This window comes from Anoplopoma fimbria, chromosome 5, assembly GCF_027596085.1.
Source record: "Anoplopoma fimbria isolate UVic2021 breed Golden Eagle Sablefish chromosome 5, Afim_UVic_2022, whole genome shotgun sequence".
Lineage (NCBI taxonomy): Eukaryota > Metazoa > Chordata > Actinopteri > Perciformes > Anoplopomatidae > Anoplopoma > Anoplopoma fimbria.
In genome coordinates this window covers 14,569,847-14,593,238 of record NC_072453.1, presented here as the reverse complement: position 1 = coordinate 14,593,238, position 23,392 = coordinate 14,569,847, and the positions used below count along the sequence as shown (strand labels likewise).

Sequence of the window (23,392 nt, the reverse complement as noted above, 5' to 3'; positions counted from 1 at the left end):
TTATTGTAAGTCGCTTTGGATAAAAGCGTCTGCTAAATGACTGTAATGTAATGTAAATGTAATGTAGCAAGAGCAGTTTACTTTAGAGCTGTCATTCCCAAAGACATGGTCGCAAAGGATTTTAATAGGGCTGCCAAATAAATTTGCAGAATGACTTCAAATGTCTTTTTATTCAACATTTAAATCTGCAGTACACGTTTGAGCTACATGAATGAGCCTGAGTGTTCGTATTTTTGTGATAATTGTAGCCTACTTACAACATTGTATCTAACATGAAAGGCTAGCGAACACTCTGTTTGTTTTAGCCTGTTATCTCAGCCTAAATGCATTTATAAATTATTTAACATGTGTGTATGCTTTTGATCGCATGCCTTAAACAAGGATGTGACTTATTAAACGGTATTTTGTTGTTGTGTTACCTATTCAAGATTGTATAATGTAATGTTATCTAATCTCTTCTTTATAGATAAGGCCTATTCTGAATTGGATTGTGATGATTTGTCATTTAAAAAAAGTGGGACCCCAGAAAAGAGTTTGGAAAACACTGCTTTAGGGAATCATTGAGCTGAGCAATTACCATTTCAGTTAACAGTTTGAGTGAAAAAATGTTTATGCTGTATATTTCTTACAGTCCATAAGCCTGATCGAGCGCGGTAACCCATCCCGCAGCCTGGAGCAGGTGTGTCGATGGGCCAACACGCAGCAGCGTCGCGACCCCGACCACGCCGAATACCACGATCATGCCATCTTCCTCACAAGGCAAGATTTTGGTCCCGCAGGTATGCAAGGTACTGTATTTTTCTCGATCGAGGACTGTGCAGACTGAGTGCTGATATCTGCTTCCATTCACAAAGGGGTTGGCTTCAAGTCTTGTCCAGGTAAGGTCGATGGAAACTTAAAAGTGGAGGCTGCCGCTGAGGTCACGAACCCAATGCGACCTCACAGGGAAATAATTACTGAGTAGCTTTCCAATACCTTTCTGACTTGACATTGACGCCGCCCTGGATATAACAATTGAGATTGATATTGTTCAAGAAGGTTTTTGGCATGTAGAGAAAAAACAGAAATGTTTGTTAGTTATTTATTTAAACTAACTGTTGTTTTTAACCAGTCCACTCAATCCTAATAATTCATGTATGCAATGGTTTGGAGGAGTTTTTACCATACATGTTCTGTCGGTTTAGCACATGTCTCATGCTGTGTTTTTTCTTTTCAGCCCTTCAAAAAACAAAACTTTGAAGCGAGCCTCCTAACTTCCAGAGAAACTTAGTTCAGAATGAACAAACATGCTCTGTTCAAGTTCAATATCTTGCATTGACCTGTGTATATTTTTAACTTCCAAAGCACACGTCATGTTTTTAGGACAACCCGAGGCTACCTGGTTTGCTTGTCACACCTCCGGATGTTGCCATAGCTGCCGTTGTGTTCATAACAAGCCCAGTTTCTATGGCGCCCTGCGCTGTATTGGGCTGACTCGGTGCTGTGTCTCAGGGTCACAAGCCAACATCACACTCTCTTGTCAAGATTTAGCTGTGAGATGGTAGATTCTATATCCAAATACAGATATTATGGCTGTGGGATCAATAGAACAAAAAAAATATTCGGTTTGTGGAGTAACTGAGAAGCGAATGAACTGAATTCATGTTTGTTAACCGATAATGAGTTCGCTGCATTTACAAATACACTGCAATCAAATCTTGTGAAGGATTTCAAGTGTTTTGGATCTGCTCTTCTTGCCTCAAACTTAATATCCCAGGGAGTATGTTCTGTGTTTGAGTTTATCAACAAGATGACAGAAACCACCTCTCTCTCTCTCTCTCTCACTCATGACATCAGCAGTGAGAAACACATTTTTGACCTCTAGCCGCTGCTGCTGTTGCTGCTGCTGCACCTTTTCGCTTCATTGTGCAAAGCCTCCCTTCATGTGAATGTAATCTGCATTCTCTTGAATTCCTCTTATCTGCCTTTCAGATAAAAGGTCACGCTCCACAACTGCTTTATGTCTGCTAATTCACTTGCAGCACTCAAATGTGTACATTATTTGACTTTTTATGAAAAGAACCATCATCTAAATCAAAAACTGGCCTTGATGAACATCATTATGAACATACTTTAGCAAAAACAAAAACTCTGCTCTTAATGACTTGCTGCAGACGTTTCTCTATTTCATCACCACCAATATAACCGGATGCTTTTTAAGACCCTTCTTCATCGGCTGTCTGTCTGCTGCATTTTCTGCTTTTTACCTGCATGCCAAAAAGAAGGTCTTCTGATGGTCAGAAAGCATAGAAATTATCTGAAAGCCGCCAAAAGGAGGCCGGAGACGAGCGTGCTTCTGAACCAAACCAAAACGCGCTAATCACTGCACACCTCTTGATCGAGTTATGTTTAATGTTTGTGCTTTGCTTTAAGGTTTGGTTAACACTGTGAAATGTTTTGATGCCGGGGCAGATCTAAGCTGGGTAATGATGAGAGTTTTCCGAGCTTGCTGTTTACTTCGGGACTTTCTTTTTGTAAAGGGAGGAGATTCTCAATATCAAAGCCTTCACATCCCCTCAACTAGCTAGAACTCTCTGTAGTATCCGCTGTCGATTAGCACCAAGCAAGTTGCTTTTAAGGCGTTTCTTTTTATATTTCACACAAGGCTTCAGTATTTGAATTTTGCCAAAGATATACTTTAGTATAAACGAAAGGCGTCTGGCTCTGAATGCAGGCTAACTGAAAACTTCACTGACACTGTATTACCCATTGTTGCACATATATTTCCATTTAGTGACTCCATTTAGTTGAACTTAAAGTGTTTGTTTTTACTATTTTGACATGTTACTTCCTAAACGTAATCTGCTGAATCAGATCAGTAGTGGTGCACAAATACATACACGTGGGTTTATCATTAAAAGATACATTCAAAGTAATTGTCACAGCCTGTTTTTTTTTTTTTTTTTTTTTTTTTTGAATGTACTAATGTAGTCAGAGACCATCACAGTGACTGCAATCCCATTTTATATAGATCTATTTTTTCTACTTAGATCTTCAGCACTGCATGACAATGTCACAACATTCATCCTGGTACTTGATTATTAGGGCTGTGTGGTCTTTTCTGTTGCCCAGGTTACGCTCCAGTTACAGGGATGTGCCACCCACTGAGGAGCTGCACTCTGAACCACGAGGACGGCTTCTCCTCCGCCTTTGTGGTTGCTCATGAAACCGGCCATGTGTGAGTAATAGCATGATGATGAAAGGACCAGCAGGGTTCCAGGATCTTACAGCATCCAATCAAGCTGATAGTTTTGCATGCTTAATGATAAACATATAATTTACATTTACATTTCCGACACTGTCACCAAAAACTTCGTAAGCTTCATAAAAATAGATATTGGATTACATTAGATTGTACAGGTGTACCTTATAATACTTTTAGAATATTACTAGTGTGGTGTACTAGAAGTGCGGGTAGGCTGATTTTGTTACCTTTGGATCCAGCCAGACTATCTGTTTCCGATCTTAATAATAAACTAAGCTTACTGGCTAAGCTAATTTACTGGAAAAACATATTTTCCCATATACTCTCCTCAAGAAAGAGAATAACCTGATTTCCCAAAATGTCAAACTATTTACATAAGTTGAGCACATTACTACATTACAGTATTTAGTCACTTTCCACCTCTGTCCAACTTTATGGCTCCTTGTAATTTAAGCTTAGTGGAGGGACAGGCAGCGTCCACTCCGTCTGTGAACTTGTGGAGCTCCAGTTGAACTCATTAGCAGCCTCTGCCCGTGTCCATAAACCAGAGAATTCATGTTTAACTACCGGCCCATTTTGCACAGACCTCCCCTCTCCTCTAATGGGGCTCTAAAGGGTTATGAAGTAATGTCTGTGAGCTGCGCCACCTGCTGCGGCACGAACATCGAACAAGTGGCCAGACAGACTTGATTGACTGCTACATCGCAGAAAAGAACTGAAGAACAGGTCACTAACCCCGTCATCCGTTAACAGTGGAAAGGGGGGCCGACTCACATGCTGTGCCTGTCAGTGCATGACTAACTCACTGATTGAATGCATTGCTTTCAACCTGGGCGACATCAACAATGTAAAGGTGTTTGTAGTTCAAAGAATTTAGAGTGCCGAAGCAAATTGTCCGTCACACTGACTGACTGAGACACACAGTTGAAATGCACATGTACGTGTCAGTCAAACCAGCTTTCATATCACCCGAAACGTCTACACTATTAGACCTATTACGATATGTATTTTTTAAACTCAACAAATATAAAAAAACGATGTATAAAATCGTTTTTTATAATCAAAGACTGACATACAAGAATATCAAAACAGACTGAAAAAAAAACTTACAAAATAGCTTAACGGAGGGCATTGCTACAATCAAGGTAACTCTTTATAAACATACAAGAGAGCAGATTGCTGAGTGAAATTATGAGGGTCACAATGCTAATTAAAGTAAAAACAAATGTGCAAATGAAATGCTTTTGTAGGTCTGAAGGCACATACAGGACACCTTGACCAAGATGTTTCAATGCTGTGAGGTTCAATCAAATGATAATGTTTTGCTGATTCAAAGAACTTTCTTTGATTACCTCCTCCATAAGTTTTGAGTCAAATTGTTACCCTCTAAGTGCTAAAATATTATAGGGAAATAGTAAAAGACTGAAATGCAGTGAGTGAATTTAATGTCTCATCATAACAAATGCACCTTGCTGCCTATAACAGCTCAAGTAACCTGCTGGCAGTGTTCTGTTTAGCATATGAAAAATAATTAGAAAAATGAAAATATGAAAATTGCTTGTTTTATTTATTTATTTATTCATTTTGTTGCGTTAAGAAGCAGCTAGAGCAGCTAGCACCTGAATTATCCAATTTAATTAACCATTTGCCTCTTCTGAAAATATGTTTGGGATCAAGACCTTTTTTAAATGTAAAAATCTCAAAATAAATTTTGTTATACAGTTAACAGAGAACCTTGAACAGTGTTTCCGTGGTTCGTACATGTGCCGCAGCTTTATTTTACATTGGTACTGGACCTTTATAGGAATAATTACCTACCTTTTAGCACATTTCACCATCTATTAATACATTTCACCCAGCCAATCTTCATCTTACATAAGAACATGGCCTGTGTTTTTCTTACTAAAACCTATCCTGATTGAAATGTCACATATTATTATAATAATCATTTCTGCCACTGCATGGACTTGTCCAGTTGGCAACTAGCAGGTTTCTCCCCAGTGAAACATTTCTGAACCATCCCTAAATATCTGTGTAATGGGCTTGAATTGCTCTTCAAATCGAACTTTGAGAATCCATGTGTTGTCTAACCCCACCGGAATAAATCACAAAGACATATTGCAGGATGTTATTTCATGTCCTCTTTGTGGCATTTCAATTGATTGTCTGTGCAAACACAAAACAGATGCCAGCAGCATCCTGCTGCCTCTCCAGCTCAGTTTTCTCATTGAGTATTTCTTTAATCAATCTCTGTGGACTGCTGATCTTTGAAAAATCATCATCACCTTGAGCCTAAAGGTAGTTTTGGTGGAATAAAAAATCTGGTTTAGTTTGAATTTCTTTTAACTGTGGCACTTTTGACTTATTTTTCATTCAGCAAGGCATAACAAGCTTCTCGCCGCATCAGCGTTTGTTGTTGCAGCTGAAGAACTTCTAAATAAAAGGCAAAACAAATATATGGTTTTAGATTGGAACATATGAAGAAGCATTGAGGCCAACTTTCACTACTTGATAGAAAAAACTTCATTCACACATTTTGATCAGTACTCAATAAGTATTGAGTTTGTCTCCTCGCCTTTATTTTATTTTTCCCTATATTTCTCTCTCTCAATCTCTCAATATCCCTATGTCTGTCACATCAGGCTTGGCATGGAGCACGACGGCCAGGGGAATCGTTGTGCGGATGAGACCAGTATGGGCAGCATCATGGCGCCACTTGTCCAAGCAGCTTTCCACCGCTATCACTGGTCACGTTGCAGCAAGCAGGAACTCAATCGATACATCCAGTATGTGCTGTTTATTCCGCTCCATCAGTTCTAATGTTCTTCACATATTGCTTGTAGGCTGCAGAGCTTATGTGTGTGTGTAGCTAGCTAAAATCTATGTTATTGATTTTTTGTTGTTGTACAAATTACCTTAATTACAGTACATCACTCCATTATTCTTATCTTTTCTTCAGCTCCTATGACTGCCTGCTGGATGATCCCTTTGAACACAAGTGGCCCAAGCTTCCTGAGCTCCCTGGGATAAACTATTCGATGGACGAGCAGTGCCGCTTTGATTTTGGTGTTGGCTATAAAATGTGCACAGCGGTGGGTCCTTCACACCTGTGTAAACCCCAACATATTAATTTGTTGATTTTAACTATCCCCTTGAGTAAGCAGTAATTCCTATTTCTATGACTTTTATATGACCAGAAAAGCTGTTTATGCACAAGAGATAGTGAAATAATAATACAGTGTCATTAAAGAATATATAAACAGACACAAACAACTGAGTGTCTACACACTGAAATAATACATTGAGGCTCCTTTGAGAGACTCCTAAAGAATGTGCATCTCAAGGGAGTTTTAAAAATGCAAACATATCTTAGATTCAGCCGAGTGTGATAACAATTATATTAAGGGGGGATTTTCCACATGCAACATGAAACAGTTCAATTAATGAGTTTGTTAACATTTCCAAAAGGATAACTGAAGCTCCAAATTGCTGTTCTCTCTTTTAGTTTCGAACATACGACCCCTGCAAGCAACTGTGGTGCAGTCACCCCGACAACCAGTACTTTTGTAAAACCAAAAAAGGTCCTCCGGTGGATGGAACAGAGTGTGCACCAGGAAAGGTGGGAAATCTCTCTGAACCAGCTATGAATTATAATTCTGCCTGAAATGGTTCCAAATGCCATAAGTCTGGGCTTTTTAACTTTTAACTTCTGTCCTTACTTCTGTCTTTGTCATATTTTCAGTGGTGCTTCAAGGGGCATTGCATCTGGAGATCCAGCCAGCAGCCTCAGGGCCACGATGGGAGTTGGGGCTCTTGGTCAAAGTTCGGCTCTTGCTCCAGAACATGTGGAGGTGGAGTTCGCTCCCGCAACAGACAGTGCAACAACCCGTCGTGAGTGCTGTTGCGGCAAGAGAACACACTGAAACAAAATCATCTACTCTTTCAGTGGCTCAATAGTTTAAATATGCGTATATTTAAACTATTGAGAGCGTTCTCAGTGTTCATCCAACAGATGATGACATGCTGTAAAAGTGTGAATGCAGAGCTGGAGAGCAGGGACAGGTTTTGATCCAGCACTGGCTTTGATTAAGTTTGCTTGAACAGAAACTTGACTTGACTGAGTGTGAGCTACTATATGTATACCTCTGCCAATATCTAACTGTTTATATTACGTTTTACGTAATGACATTTTCACTTCATACATAGCACATTTTTCAGTTTTCTACTCCGACAGGTGATGATGGACTGTAAGAACATAATGTTCAATCATCTTATCATTCTAGTACGATTTAAATAGTTTCACTTTTAAAAATGTCAATTTCATATCCAGTTTCCATCTGCCTGTAAAATTCAAAATGAACCAAATCCATTTAGTAACACAGCCCCCTCCTTACCTTCTCATAAAAAGGGAAAAGTCTCATAAGGATATGGAAGGAGAAGGATCAATTACTATAAAATATATGGCATAAAAGTAGTTAAAGAGAGTAGATAATGGATGGAAAGTGAAATTGCGGGAATCTCCACCTCTTAATAATTGGGCTTTTATTCCACATTTTACTTGTTCCATCTCATCAAGCCTTTCCTTGACCTCCCACCAAGAAGGACAATCTTTTTTTCATTTTTCAGACCTGCTTACGGAGGTCGAGACTGCCCCGCCTCAGCTTTTGACTACCAGATGTGCAACACGGAGGAGTGTGCTGGCCCTTACGAAGACTTCCGTGCTCAGCAGTGCATCCAGAGGAGCAACAAATACCACAAAAATATCAAGCACACCTGGCTACCGTACGAGCACCCAGATGGTAAGTCTGTACAGATCGAAGCAAAGCTTGCTTCTCGTTCAGAGGTTTTTCTTTTAATTATTTTGCAAAGAATAAAAAGGGGGTAGATTGCATTTGCAGGAGCACCTGCTCTCATGCATATTTAGACTCATGTGGATGTAATCACTCCTCTGACTCCTGCTGATGTCTTCCTCAGATTCTGAAGATATTTGCATGAACCAAGTTGGGTGTTTTTGTGTTTTCAGAGGCCCGAAAATGTGAGATGAGCTGCAAGTCAAAGGAAACTGGAGAGGTGGTGTTCATGAACCAGGTGATGCACGATGGGACGCGCTGCAGCTACTCAGAGCCCTTCAGCGTGTGCGCCCGAGGAGAGTGTCTGGTACGTCTCTACTAAAACTACATGCAGTCACAAACACAATCCTTGGCATGTTTTAAGTTACAAATTAAAGGCAGTATAGAACAAAACATTATAAATATACTAAACATTTTAAATAAATACATTTTTTTTTTTTTTTTTTTTAGATAAAAACACTACAAAATAAGTTATTCATTGAACATGTGATGTTGCCCTTCGTAATAATTTCTGTGCAGCTTTTATGGCAGAGATCAGCGACGTCATGCAGGAAAGCTCCAGGAGGAATGTGTAATAATAGATTTCCCATGGCATCATTTTCCCAGTGGAGTAATTTCGCAGCGTTGCCCGGATTTGATTGACTGACTTTTTCTATTCCCCCTCAAAGCATGTAGGCTGCGACAAGGAGGTGGGCTCTTACAAACAAGAGGACAAATGTGGAGTGTGTGAGGGGGACAACTCCCACTGCCGCACCGTGAAGCTGACACTCACCAAGACGCCCAAAAAGAATGGTAACTATCAGCTACGTGGGCAGGTTTTTATATGAAACAACACAATTTAAAGGGTAACCTCAGTATTTTTCCAACATGGATGCTATTCCCATGTTTATGTGTCTAAGTAACTAATGGGGGAAAACATTTTTTAAGTTGTCCAGTAGTGAGGGATAACACTGCAAAAACAAGCTGTGAGGGCAAGGGAGCAGTGTTGATGTCACGTTGCGTTCACTAAAAGTGCTTTTTTTCCGCCACTGACTCAGGCTCAGAGGGTTATTATAAGTGTCTGACAGCATTATTGAAATGACCCTACAGAGACATGAAGCATTTTCATACCTTTCGCTTGATCTCGTCTGTTAGTTATTGTGTCCAAGGCCCGCTCAAGGAGAAGTCTTATACTCCGGCTCAAAAAAAACAGGCAACCATCAAATTCAAAGAGCTACATTGTCAGAATAATTCAAATATTCAGCTATGACATTGAAAATCTTTTAGATAACGCTAAACCAAGCTCTCTGTACTCCAACACATTGTATTCTGCCCGGCCGGTCTCGCAGCGTTTCCAGTTGTCCTCCGGCAAAGCGTCCACTCTCAAGATTTAAGAACTTGCTTTCTCCTTGATCCTGACTCTTTCCATAATGTCGGACACTCAGAGCAACAATAACAATAAAAATCAGAGCCTGTCATGGCAAAAAAAGCACTTTTAAGTGGACGTAAATGACGATGTCAGCTTGCCCAATAGATTAGATTGCAGGCCATTAAGCGGCTGCTGTCTACAGCTCTCTCTCTCATTACTTGACCAATTCAAGACATTTTTATAGTTATTATTCAGTTGAAGTTACCCATTAAGATAAAAAAAGCCTTAAAACCATCTTCCCCTTCATCTATGTTTGACCACACAGCCCGATTCCCCATGCTTTCATCAAACAAAGAATCAAAACTTTCTGTCTCGATTCATAAATAATTGGGTTCTATTACAGTCCAGAATAAGCTCCGGCTGCCAGCTGAACTGTACCGTGTCTCTTTGTCTTGTTAGGAATGCTGAAAATGTTCGACATCCCAATAGGAGCCCGCCACATTGTTATCGAGGAGAATGAGACTTCCCCTCATATAATTGGTGAGCGTGTCTAACATCTTTTACCAACTGTGGAAACACATTGTGCTATTGGTGCTGAGTAAGGGATGTTGTTTGACATACCCCACCAGGGCTTCCTTGGACATGAGATTTTGTAATCTCAACAGGTAAAAGTAAAGGTAAGAATACCTGTCTGTGAGATTTCTGTCACCACTCCAATACAATAGAGGTGAATGGAAATTCACATGTGGCTCTCACAGGGTTAAAAATATGACATTTTAAAGAAAATTCAACAGCATTTGCTCTTAACTGACATTTATGACTCGTTTAAGAAAACAATTTTCTCTTACTTAGAAGTAGAAAACGTTTGTTTGACTTGAATTTTTTGTTTAATATGTCAAAAATCAGCAAAAACAAAAAAAATAAGTAATTAAAATAAAAAGTAGTCAGTCGTTTAGCTCTATCAGTGTGATGGACATTGTGGCACCCAACACTCACCGACTCAGGTGGCATTCATCAGGTAAAAACAAGCGATTAACGACACGTGTGTGCATTACAGAGGGTTGGTTGAGTTCGGGAAAAGAGTGTATGAAAGTGGGCTTACATGAGGCTGAATGTCCTGCTGGTTACATGGGATATCCATGGACACGGTTTGAATTGTGACTTGGCAGCAGATTGCATTTGACTCTGTGTGAGAGATAAAATCCATTGTAATTGCTGTGAATCCACGCTGACTACACCTGTCCGTCATGAGGGAGCTTTTCAGAGCAGCTTATGTTTCGCCGGTGCTTTCACATCTGAATTTGACAGTTTTGCAGTGGTTTGAATCGAAGAACTCACAATTCCTGAGTCAGAAGCTGAGTACAAAAATGTTTTTTAAAGTAGCTTTTTTTACAATTTACACGGAGTACTAAATTGCATTTACTGAGAACCTTTTCATCACTTGTTTGCCTGAAAGGTGTTTTTCCTAATGGATTTCTATGTATGCACACAAAGATGGTGTTGTGGTTATATGGAAAGGAAAAAATAGCCCTCTGATTTAAGCTACACTGCTGTGTTAACTACTTTTCCTTTGAGCTACATGTAGATGAGTACAGTACGTGGAACATGTAAGTGCAATTTGTAATACAAAGCGATGTGTCATCAGTAATGAGACTCGAGCTTTAAAAAATGTATTCAGGTATGCGAACGAGTGACAGACTCATATCTATCATCCTAGAATAGCTCTCTGTACTACTGGCGATGGTAAGTCAGAATCAAAGTGACATTCTGCCCAAACCCTTTCTCTCCTCTTTTCTCCACTCTTTTCCTCTCTGGCTTTTATTAGCTCATGGGAAGAAGAGATGACACACAACTTGGAGTAATTACCGTTGGCTAGCCACAGCGCAAAACAACTCAAAATACATACTGACGTGTCCCCCTGCTTAAAGGAAAATCTTCGAGTTGTTTGCCAGTGGGGGGAGGGGTTCATCACAAACTTCTGTTCAATTTTTGAGATTTTTAATGAATGAAGCTAAAAACTACATGATGTGCAAACATTCTTTCCCACCACACACGTATAACTTTTATTTTTTTTTGCTCATTACATCTTACAGCTGTGAAGAATCAAGTAACTGGAAACTTCATACTGAATGCAAAAAGTGAAGACGCTGAAACAAAGACCTTCATCGAGAATGGCTTACAGTGGGAGTATTCTCTCGATGATGAGAAGGAGATCCTGAAAACAACTGGTCCTCTGCATGAAGGAATTGCAGTGCTGGTGAGTGTAATAGGAACAGACTCATCACTCTTAACTTTTGCCTTTTCCTGAGTTTCATTGTTTTCTAATTAACTTCACCTTGTTGCAGGTCATTCCCCAGGAAGAAGACACTAAAATAAGCCTGACATATAAATATATCATACATGAGGACCTTTTACCGCTTATTACCAACAACAATGTACTTCTGGCTGAACTGGACACGTACGAGTGGGCACTGAAGAGCTGGTCTCAGTGCTCCAAACCCTGCGGGGGAGGTTAGTGAATGTACAGTACATTTTGTATAACAAAGCAATTAAAGCTACACAACGTTACGTGGTGTGTACCGAGAATGTGAATGTATTCTGGTGTGAATATATTCTGGTGTTTGTGAGGTTTTTTCTCCAACATGTTATTGTTCTTCAACAGTGGACAAAGTCAAGTGATTCATAGACAGTTAATTGACAACAGGTTTGATAATCATTTAAATCATTCATGCCAAGTGCCTAAAATTTTCTTTTTTCAGTGTGAATAATTTCTTTCTTATGTTTTTTTCTTCTTTCTTTTCTTTTTACTATTTCCTGACATATTATGCACCAAACACTGAATCGTATAAATAATAAAAAGAAGAATGAAAATGATCATTAGATGAAAGTTAAGCAAGAATTGAATCTATGACTGTATCATCTTGCTTGAAGATTAAGTTTGTACACTTTCCATCCCTTAGGCATTCAGTACACTAAATATGGATGCAGGAGGAAGAGTGACAGCCGATTGGTTCATCGAAACTTTTGTGAAACAAGCAAAAAGCCCAAACCCATCCGCAAACGCTGCAATGTCCAAGAGTGCAGCCAGCCCACGTAAGTGCCCTCCACCTAAAGATGGTAATATTTCAATAGCTAGAGCACCATTAAAAGTGGTAACAATGGCTTCAGCTCCAGATGCCCATTATCACATAGAATGGAAGTACTGTTCGACAAGCTGAAGAAATCAGTAATTGCTATGATGCAAGAAATCTTTTTTCTAAAAGACCCTGTTGTGCTCTCAGGTGGGTGGTGGAAGAGTGGAGTCCCTGCAGTAAGACCTGCGGGAAGCTCGGCTACCAGACCAGGGCGGTGCAGTGCATGCAGGCGCTCCACAACGGCACCAACAGGCCCGTCCACAGCAAACACTGCACTGAGGATCGCCCAGAGACCAGGAGGGTCTGTAACCACACCACATGCCCCGCCCAGTGGAGGACAGGGGCGTGGTCTCAGGTGAGTCAGCCAGCTGCATAAATTCATCTTAAGTTCTAAGTTATATGTTTAATACGTGGCGATATAGGCATTATAGATTTAAGCGGTTTGCAACACACAAACTAATTCTTACGTAGCCATTAGTTGTTACTGAGTATATCTTGTCCTCCTAAAACTGTTGTTTTTGGCAGTTATGTTACAGCTCATGATGGTACGGTAACAGTGTTTACACTGTTGATTGATTGGGTTTGAGTCAAATTTTACCTAGAAACCATGGATGAATTACTGAACAGGTCTAGCAGGCAGTTGTCAGTAGTTTAAAGCTTGTTTCATTATATAAGCTACTAAGAAGGATTTACACACACAAACTTAGTGATTCATGAAAACTTTTACCAGCCGAATCCTATTGTTAAATTCAGGTAACCTAATGGAAGACTTGTTAAGCAACACCTTTTCAAATTTCCAACATGTTATGCTGATTAAACTTTGTACATGAAGGGCTTATTATTTTTGGCAAACTGGATTTTAAAAACACATTTTGCAATAAATCCATTTTGCATTAAATCCATTTTGCAATAAATCCATTTTGCAATAAATCCATTTTGCATTAAATCCATTTTGCAATAAATCCATTTTGCAATAAATCCATTTTAACAATTTCCCATTTTTAACTTACCTGGGGACATGATCGTCAAATTAGAGTTCTAATAACTGGACAATTTCCTGAGCAGTGCTCAGGCTGTAGCAGCATGGCTTAATTTATTTAAAACCAAAAGAGAGAAAAAGAGGTCCTTTTAAATATCAGTAAGACCTGAAAAACATATTATGCCTGTATGAAAATATAGAGAGATGGTAGCAATTTATTTGAATGTTTATTCATATTCTATCATAAGACGACAACTGACGTAACCATGAAGAACTGTTGTTGTTGTTGTTATAACGTTACTCCGAAGTCAAACCGGTCTCTGCTCATAGCGTCGCTCTCAGGGCTGACATCTATTGTCGTAAACAATTTAAGGAGATCTTAATGCTCGGACACAAATTTACTGTTTTGGGTGGATGTGTCAAGATAAAATGTTTGTATGTGGTGGACTCTTGCGTGTAGTTGTCAATATCTTTGACAAGTGTCATGAATCATTCCTTGGTTCACAAGTCAAGTTGTTTGTTTGTGTGTGTGTGTGTGTGTGTGTGTGTGTGTGTGTGTGTGTGTGTGTGTGTGTGTGTGTGTGTGTGTGTGTGTGTGTGTGTGTGTGTGTGTGTGTGTGTGTTGGTGGTGTCGCAGTGCTCAGTGACCTGCGGCGAAGGGATTCAGCAAAGGCAGGTGGTTTGCAAGGCCAGCGACAACACCATTGGAGAATGTGAGAGCGAGAAGCCGGAAACAGTCCTCATTTGCAAACTAATTTCTTGTCCAGGTGAGATTTAAATATTCATGTTATTAGGAAAATATATTCATCAATTTAGCAGTTTGCTCCCTGTCTTACAACTGTTGGAGAAACTGCTTCAGCCTGATCAAGTCATTTCCATGTTATAATGGAGCAGGAAGACTGACTGAAAATCTAGAACAAAGATTTATTTTCTTATGAAGAACTTGTGGGTTGTCGGCGTCTACTGCATCCACCACATTTAGTCTTTATCGCCGTGGGATGCCAGCTACATAAACATTATGTGATTGACAAGTTTGTATGATGAACCAGCCAGCTGTTTTAACTACACTTACTTTCTTTAATGTTCTTTAAGGTCAGCTTTTGCACTGATGCTCTCCTTCAGTCTCCTGTAAACATTTTTGGAGCCAACAATTAGTTTTTGTGTCCTGCACAGTGGAACATTTAGTGTTTTTTTTAACACATTTTTGAAGTTAAGGTTGTGCGACAGATTTCCCCAAAAGACGCCTGTTTTTTTGAAGTAGCTAGACGTTGTCAAGAGCTTTTCTTGGGTTTCGTGGCTGCTGTTTAATGTCTCATTTAGGAACATTTTTATGCTTCCTTTTGTCCTCCACTCCAGGCCAGCCAGGTTCTCCTCTCATCGTTGGAATAATGGAAAACGCGACAATAAAAGACGAAGCTGTGCACCAAAGGGCTCCTGAAAACCCTGTCCACAAAATCTCTTCAAGTAGGTCAACATGTCATTTTGTTTGATCAAAATGTAAAAAACCCTTTTCTTTGAATCCCCTTGGTGATGTCCTCTTCCCTCTTTTCCCTAGATGAGCCATGTCTGGGGGACAAATCCATTTTCTGTCAGATGGAGGTTCTTGCCAGATATTGTTCCATCCCCGGATATAATAAGCTTTGCTGTGAGTCTTGCAACAAGAAAGAAAACTTTGCCACACATGCTCCTGACCTCCTAAACACCCCAGGGACCTCAGTTGAAACTGAAACCTCCGCCACTTCTCACCCCGCATCGCCCAAGGCTCCTCCACCCGCTACGACTCAGAGCACGCCGCAAACCACTAAAGCTATCCGCAGGCGGCTTCGCTCCACCGCCTCGGTGCCGAACACCGCTGTCGCTACTGAAGCCTTGCCATCCACAGGTGCTGCTCTGCCCCAGGGTCCCACCGGCGACCTCCTCCTCACAGCTGGGAAAGGAGACTCAGACCCGGGGCCTCTTCTACCTCCAGAGCCTAGACGGCCCACAGCAGACTCCAGTGGAGGTGCCTCGAAAGAGCACAGTCCAAACAGCACTTTAGGCCCAGTCGCTGCCAGGTCAAGAAGGGACGATTTAGGATCCGAGAGGGACTCGAGTCACAGAACCCTGTCAGCTCAGCAATGAACAGAGAGCGATGTTGTGAACCTGCTGCTCAGTGAGACGGTCTCATACATCAGCTTTCTCTTTGAAGCATCAGATAGACTTGCAGTCTTGCTGCAGATATTTTCTTTCTCTTTTTACAAAGATATATATATTTTTTTCCATGCCAGTGAATTTAGACCAGACCAGCGATGGTTACCTCATCAAAACTCCAGTGATTTGTGCGCAGCGTCGCTCTGCCCTCTGTGCTTCAAATATGAAACGGAAGAAAAAAAAAAAGTTGTCAGGTGCTGTAAACTGAAACGACTTCAAGGCGTGTTCAAAATGTGATGACTGCATTGCTACATTCATGTTTTTATCTGTGTACAGCTGCGTAATCCTGTTTTCTCAAGTGCATTAGAACTACTACTGAACTTGTATTGTGAACATGCGAGGAGAGGTCAAAGGCCATGGTTTTGGAGGTGCACGTGTCAGCCATGGAGTGTGCCAGAACAGTTGTAGACCATGCCGGTGTTAAATTATAATGAATTCATATGCTAGTTTATTATTTTATAAATTTTAATCACAAATTAAATAATGCAAAGTAAATTGGCAGATTCATAATTTTAATTTCTAATTCTGTTTCAAGAATTTTTAAATACAATTGCAAAAATATTTTTAAAAAGCTTTTAAATAGCAGTTTCTGTTGTTCCCTTTACTATTTTGTCACTCATATTTATTGTCCAGCTTCCATTTGATTATAACTCTATAATTTACAGCTCTCACATTTCAAATGGTGTAAACGTTGTGGCACCTAAAACTTAAATAACTTCCAACCCACAGAGCAGTAACATAAACTCATGGTTGGCAGAACAGTGCATTACATAACAGCTGGGAAGATCGACATAACTCTCATTATTGTGCATCAACTATGGAGCTACAGCCAGGATGGTTGTTAGCTTAGCATTATGAAGCAATTAGCCTGGCTCTCAACAAGGTTTTGAATAACTCCCGCTAATTATAGCATGTTGTATCTAGTTTGTTTAATCTAAATACGAACAAAAAACATACTTTTTGGTGTAACTAACTCTTGGCTTGGTGCAGTGACTTCCTGGAGTCTTGTCGACACCATGACGTTGCCAACTAAACAAACTAACTGTTCATTAAGAAATAGCCACAATATTAAGAGGTCTTGATAGATTAATTTTTTTCACTTTGGGCAGAGCCAAGCCAGTGTTTCCCTCATCTTTTATCATTAAATGCAAATGTAATTAATTGATAATGGATTTTAAAATGTATCTAATTTATTATAGTAAGACACCTGTTGGGTCTATAATTATTCCAGTGGCACACTCCAGACTCCGTAGACATCACTCCTTGCAGGGAGCCTCATAGCTTCTCTGTCCCCGGTGCTCTTTTTTTTTTGTCATTTGTTCCCAAAACCAACGAACCAGTGATTATCGTCACTGGTAAAAGAAAATCATGACTGTCTACAGGCCAACCCCACTGTAGCATGCCCTCCGTCTGCCTTTGTGGATGCCGGTCACTTAACGCTTTAAAAACAAAAAAGATTTAAGGAAAAAAAAAGTAATTATCTTTTTGTAACTGGTATATTTTTCAGATAATAATGTATATAGTGTAAATTTCAAGTTATGAAAAGAAATTAACAACCAGGAATTGAACGGAAAGTATGTTGCAATTGTACAAATTCAGGCGATGCTGTAAGTCTACAGACTGTGGTTGGTCATACTGTTACATCATTCCTGCAATGCAGTTCATAACATCATTATGTTTATTGTATAGTTCTTGTATATACATATTTGAATGAAAGCTTTAAATGTTAATATTTATTGAATTTTTAAGTGGTATGGAGAACAAAGTAAAACATGTTTGAAAGAACAGAGATACTTGTTTTTTTTCTTGTTTTGTTCAGCCTTTTCTTACTTGACTTTCGTGTTGTGGTTGACTGACTTGAGACTCGTATATTTACTGTGTTTGAGTTGAGAGTAGACATCTGTTATGTAGGTCAGTGTTATTCAAAACAATGACGAAACAAGTGATGAAAGAAAATGAATCAGGCAAAATAGTCACATTCAAGGAGTTTATATTCTTTTTTTCCAGTTGTTCTTCAGTTAGCTGTGTGTGAACAGACAAGTGATGACTCCTAGTCAGGAAATCTTGAGGTTTGAGTGGTACATTGTGAAATTAATTCCTATGAACCAGCTGCCGTCTGCCAGGCTGTCACCGAGCAGCTGACACTGGTGTCTGCCAGCTCCGGAGCCGAGCGACTTCTCCAGGCAGCGTTTCCGCTCTTGCTGAAAGGGCACTCTTGTTACGAGTCTGTCACCGGGCCTCCATCACCCGGTCGTCTCCTGTGAGTGATGACAGGGTGGTGCTGCAATGTGGGTGTTTCATAGACTCAGTTAGCCCAGGGTGGTGCTCGCTGTGAGACGTCTGCGGAGGTGTCTGCGGAGGTGTCTGGTGAAATCCAGCTGTGCTCGGGGTAAAGCCTGATTGACAATGGACTTTGGCAGCCAGCCCTGAGAACAACATTAGAACATTGTTAGACCTCTGAATTGTTTTTTGGTGACTGTCAGTGATGGTAAACAAGAGAGGATGAATAACAGTTATTTGCAGCATGTTTTCATAAATTATACCATGTCTAATTTCATAATCCACTTATTGAAAACAATAGAAACACGGAACTCAAAATGAAACCGTCATAATGAAAATTAAATGCAAAATAATGAACAATATTATTTCAACAAATACACATTTCCCCAAGCTTTCATCTACACCTAATGGTCTTCATCAGAAAATGTTTGCTTGGTTATCACTCACAACCGAAGTCAAATTCCTTGTATGCGCACGCATACTTGGCAAATAAAGCCGATTCTGATTCTGTTAGACAGTAAGAGCAATCTGCTGAGGGATAATGAGAGACGCAGTTGATAGCACTTCCAGGAAGTTGGAAAACAAGACAGCAGCAGCAGATTTATAACAGCTAGAATGGGTCATGTTCCAAAATGCTTGATCCTACATTTCCCATAATGCAACTTAGCAGTGTCTTAAATCATAACCTCCCTGGCTAATTCATTCAATCTCCAAACTTCCAGTTCAAAATGCGGGCTCTCTGTTTCAAATTTAAAAAAAGTATCAGGGTTATTTTGTCAAACTTTAATTTTGAAGGTAAATAATAAACGTTGCCCACACATATTCATACATACTATAATATTAAATTTACTCTCCTTGTTGTGTGCTTGAACTATAAAAAAAAAAAAGGTTAATTTACTTTTATCTCAAGTATATGTCACAAAAAAAAAGTCACATCAAAAAGTTGGATAATCTGTGCGAGAGTGGAACAAAAGAAAGGCGATAAATCATGAGGAGCATGCAGCAGAGAAGAAGCTGCTGGTGTGTTTGCGGCCGCTGGAGGGCGAGCTCACCTTCACCTGAAGTGACACCCTGCACCCACCTGCACCCTGCACCCACCTGCACCCTGCACCCACTTGCACCCTTGCTGCGATGTAACCCTCTCTTCAGACCGGTCTATGTTACTATAGCGTTGTGTCCACGTGTCTTGGCGCTACTACACTTGGTGCAAAAACTGTGCACTGTTTTTGCCGCTGTGGAGTTTACATTGTTGACATTGTACCGCGTGCTTTGGTGATGTTTTATTCTGCTGTTGATTAAATGTAATTGGGACTATTTCAACTGATTTCAATTTATGCAAATGAGACATGATCTGCGATATTAGAGTAAATTGTCCGTTTATCTCCTCGTTCTTATTTTCATTGAAAAACATTAAATTGATTTTGGCACATCTGTAGTTTACCAAACAAAGATCTTTTATTAAGTGTGTGGAATATGGTGTTTAGGCCAGGAAATCTCTGCAGCAGCACAGCAACATTTGATTTAAAATGGAATTTCATATTAGGATTATTTTATCGTCTATTAGATTTGCATGAAATTTTAATTTGTCTTTAGCATGGTCATATAAGACAACACACACTATACAGAGCATACACACACAACAATACACGACAATTATGCAATTTAAAGTTAAAGTTATCAACTGGCAGTAATAATTGAACTGCTGAGTGTATTGTCCTCCATTGGCATGAAGTCCATTAGAACATCACAACTGAACATGATACCCGGCAGAGTAACAATAAACAATGAATAAATAAATGTACATTAAAATACATTTGAAAATGGCAGAACCTATGCAATTTTAATAAGCTGTTGATTAATGATAAAAGAAGTGTCAGGTTATGTCATTTATGTAGCTGTATATTGCTTGCTACACCCACTGTGGTGCTGCCCAAACCTCTATTAATTAATTTATTGTCAGATATTTATGTATTTTTGTCTGAGGTCTGGTTGACTTTCTAGTTCATTCTAGTAAGGCTGCAATGATAAAGGCAATTGTATATACTGCATGTTTATTATCCAATATTTTACAAAAAGATGTGGCAGAACTTTTTTGTTTCTTCTCTTCAGCTGATTAATCATCTCAGATTTATCTTGTGACTCTTTGGAGGGGCTCTTCTCTTAAATTGGGAACCACTGGACTAAACTACCTACCTCTAGGTACCTTTGATGCAAAGGTATTAACAATCTAGAAATGTCACATATAATAATATATCAGTCACAGACCTTTTCTACTTTTAATACATTTTGCATTGTATTTGTACTGGTACTATCTGAGTACTCTTTCCAACCATGGAAACCTCTAAGCATCAGCTGCATGTGAAACTAGCACATCATTTTAGCAAATTATTTTATTGAAATGGATGGGTTGTTTTTTGTAATGTTTTGTTTTTGAGTAGTTTTTTTGCATAAAGCAAAAAAAAAAGGCCAATCTAAATAGCTCACTGGGCATTAAATAGTGGCCTGGCTGAGTGAGAGCTTAATAGGAAAAGCATCTTCAAATTAACATTGCAGAAATGAGAGTGCTTCTGTGAAATATCAATTTATTACCAAAACACATTTGATGCAATAAATGCATGTCGACCATATTAGAGTCTGCAAATGCATTTCCTATTATTCTTCACAGAATGGCAAATGCAGTACATAGAAATTTACCTTAACATCCATATTCAGAAGCCATGTGAAGTGGCTTTTTCCAATATCCTCTTCCAGAGCCTGAATGATGATGCAGGTTGGTCCGTCCTCGGCTCTATAAAGATGGAAAGTCAAACACTTATTAGTATTGAGCCAGGGTTTATAATGGATTATGAGCTTGTCCGTTATGTGTATTTTATATTTCAAACCATCAAACATCCACAGACTGCTAAGTTATATAAATTAATAAAACATTTCCAGACCCTAATGTCATATACATCCTTGCGAGCAGCATGACATCTAATTTATAGTTCTACTCGAATATTTTGGTTTATACCTTTTTGATTACTTACCTGGAAAACTAATCACATTCCCATCAGCCTCAAGTGTATTTTGTGTTGTGCTAATTTGCAAATGTTACAGTTACACATGAATACAATTAAGACAGTGAACATGGTAAGCATTATACTTGCTAAAAAGCACCATGGTTGCATTGTTAATATCAGCTGAAGCTAGCATTTAGCTGTCCAGCCTCACAAAGCTGCTAGCACGTCTGTAGACTTGTAGTCTTATGTATTGGAATGACTGCAACATTTACCCAGCAGAGTATTGTTTAAATTTGAATTGCTATAAAAACTTCATATTTGGTTCTATTCCTCTATTTTCACATTCTTAAAATATTCTCTGACATCTTCCTGATAGATAAAACATTTTTAATCTCACAAACATGAGATATGACTGTTTTAGCCAGTAATGAGGTCATCTGTCAGAATCTTTTTTAAACGTGCAGCAAATCAAAAACCCTCCACTTAATGTATTACTGTGAAGTCAATAATGTTTTTCAGCTTTTTCTGACATCTTACCACCTGGAAGACTGAGATAACTCTACCAAGACGCTGTGCATTATGAGAGAGAGTTAAATGAAGCTGCTAAATAAATTCTAAGATGTGATGATTCACTGCTAGTTGAAACAGTCTTTATGGGATCCTACCTCACAAAGCCTGCCTGCGGTGGGAAGGACTCCAGCTGAATTGCTGCTCCTCCAAGATAAACTCTGGACTTTTTTTTGCAACTGTGTCTGACACTCAGGAAATCCCTTTGACCAATTAGATTTCCCGCTGTCTCGGCTGAAACCTCATGAGTGATGAGTGTTTCGGGTCCAACATGCTTCAGAACCTACAAGAGAAACAAATAGCAAATTTGGTTTGCAAACACTACGCGCTCTGCAGGACTAGATTGAAATGCAAGGAGCGGTCTCTCAATCTAAGAATAGATTTCTTGCTGCAAATATGTAGCATGACTTCAATGAATTGTGGCTTTTAGCAGAAATATGGAGAAATATGGTAACTGAATGTATAGTTATCAAATGTTTTAAAAAATATATAAATCTCCTCTAAACTCAAGCTGCTTAAATAGTATTATAATGGTATATTTTATAGGTTACAGTTTCACAAATGATAAAAAAAATCCATTCATCAAAGATCAGTCGCTCACTCTGATATGCTGTATGCTCGGGTTCCACTGGTGCATCTCCTCCACCCTGACAAACAGGATGTCGTAGAGCTCTTCCACGCTGGCGTCCATGACCGCCTCCAGCCTGAAGACCTTCCTGGCCCCCGGTATCACTTTGCTGCAGATCACGTCCCCCTCGCTCTGAAAAGGAGTATAAACATAACACAATGGCTACTTGTGTTGCAGGAAATTGGAGAAAAACATACTTTAGAAAAGATAAAAGGCACTTTTATCAGTCAATTAGGTCAGGATGGTGCTTAAAAATTATGTTACCTCTGTGATCTCGACCTTCCATCCTTGTGTGTCTTCTAACAAACAGAGAGCCTTCCTCATTGCTTCTTGGCCTTGTTGAACATAGAGCAGCTGATCTTCTTTCGAGGGCACGGGCTTTATTACTTCAGGTTTGGGCTCTGCAAAAGATTATTCTTAGTAATCTTTCAACAACTACACTCTGAAACCAGAGCATAGTTCTGTTAGGTTTTTACCATTATGCTTTAATCCAGCATGTGTTCCGATGAGATGTTGGACCTGTCCCCAGCGCTGCAGGTGTGTGAGCTCCTGGCCTATCACTGCCACAGCTGTGCGTTGCAGTCCTGCATGATTGAACAGTTAAGAAACCCAGAATGTAACATTTTCATGAAGGAATAAACAGAAACGACCTTCCGGATAGTATTGAGAGGGTTTACCTGTTATACTCCTCAGATGTGGGTAGGAGATTGCACAGCAGAGCTTTACAACAGCAGGCAGCATTCTGTCTGTCTTCGGCAGTGACAGCAAAGCAACAGAGTGCCTCTCTGGTCTTTATATGTTCTCTGAAGGACGCCTCAGTGAGATAACGGCCTGAGAAAGATAGGCCCTGTTTATCAAATCTGTTCCGAAGGCCACACTTGACAAGAGCTTTGATAACTAAAGCATTAGACCCAAGCCGGATAGTAAAATCTATGATAAGAGCTATAATTTTCTAGTGCATTTGGTGCATTTTAAATCACTATGTGGAAGACTAGAGTTTCCAAAGTAAAAAGACATGTTGATAGGTGAATGTCAAGTAAACGGAAAGAGAAATGGAATGGTAAATGGACTGAGCACTTTAACATTACATGTCATCATTCACCTATTCAAACCCATTCATATAGTGATTGCAGGGGCTACCATGCAAGGTGCCAACTGTCCATCAGGACTAGC

General features: G+C 39.6%; 2 protein-coding genes across 2 annotated transcripts in view; one reads left to right on the top strand and one right to left on the bottom strand.

Moving 5' to 3' along the window:
- The window catches only part of LOC129090987 (A disintegrin and metalloproteinase with thrombospondin motifs 14), a 40,585-nt gene extending 24,118 nt beyond the window's left edge, over nt 1-16,467 (top strand). Inside the window, exons 6-22 of the mRNA XM_054598388.1 lie at nt 632-788; nt 3,112-3,217; nt 5,887-6,030; nt 6,204-6,336; nt 6,750-6,863; nt 6,987-7,135; nt 7,871-8,043; nt 8,268-8,401; nt 8,763-8,886; nt 9,902-9,982; nt 11,536-11,699; nt 11,788-11,953; nt 12,403-12,535; nt 12,724-12,931; nt 14,193-14,322; nt 14,912-15,019; nt 15,111-16,467. Of these exons, the coding sequence (XP_054454363.1) occupies nt 632-788; nt 3,112-3,217; nt 5,887-6,030; nt 6,204-6,336; nt 6,750-6,863; nt 6,987-7,135; nt 7,871-8,043; nt 8,268-8,401; nt 8,763-8,886; nt 9,902-9,982; nt 11,536-11,699; nt 11,788-11,953; nt 12,403-12,535; nt 12,724-12,931; nt 14,193-14,322; nt 14,912-15,019; nt 15,111-15,676 (2,790 nt within the window). The 3' untranslated portion in view covers nt 15,677-16,467. The remainder of the gene's footprint in view (nt 1-631; nt 789-3,111; nt 3,218-5,886; nt 6,031-6,203; nt 6,337-6,749; nt 6,864-6,986; nt 7,136-7,870; nt 8,044-8,267; nt 8,402-8,762; nt 8,887-9,901; nt 9,983-11,535; nt 11,700-11,787; nt 11,954-12,402; nt 12,536-12,723; nt 12,932-14,192; nt 14,323-14,911; nt 15,020-15,110) is intronic.
- A 4-nt stretch (nt 16,468-16,471) lies between these two features.
- On the bottom strand, nt 16,472-22,972 carry star2 (steroidogenic acute regulatory protein 2). The gene is made up of 7 exons (XM_054598389.1): nt 22,897-22,972; nt 22,696-22,803; nt 22,484-22,620; nt 22,193-22,351; nt 21,690-21,874; nt 20,720-20,813; nt 16,472-18,171 (listed from the first exon to the last, which is right to left on the bottom strand). The coding sequence occupies exons 1-7, from the start codon at nt 22,958-22,960 to the stop codon at nt 18,055-18,057; spliced, it is 864 nt and encodes a 287-aa protein (XP_054454364.1). The 5' UTR covers nt 22,961-22,972; the 3' UTR covers nt 16,472-18,054.
- Between the last annotated feature and the right edge of the window lie 420 nt (nt 22,973-23,392).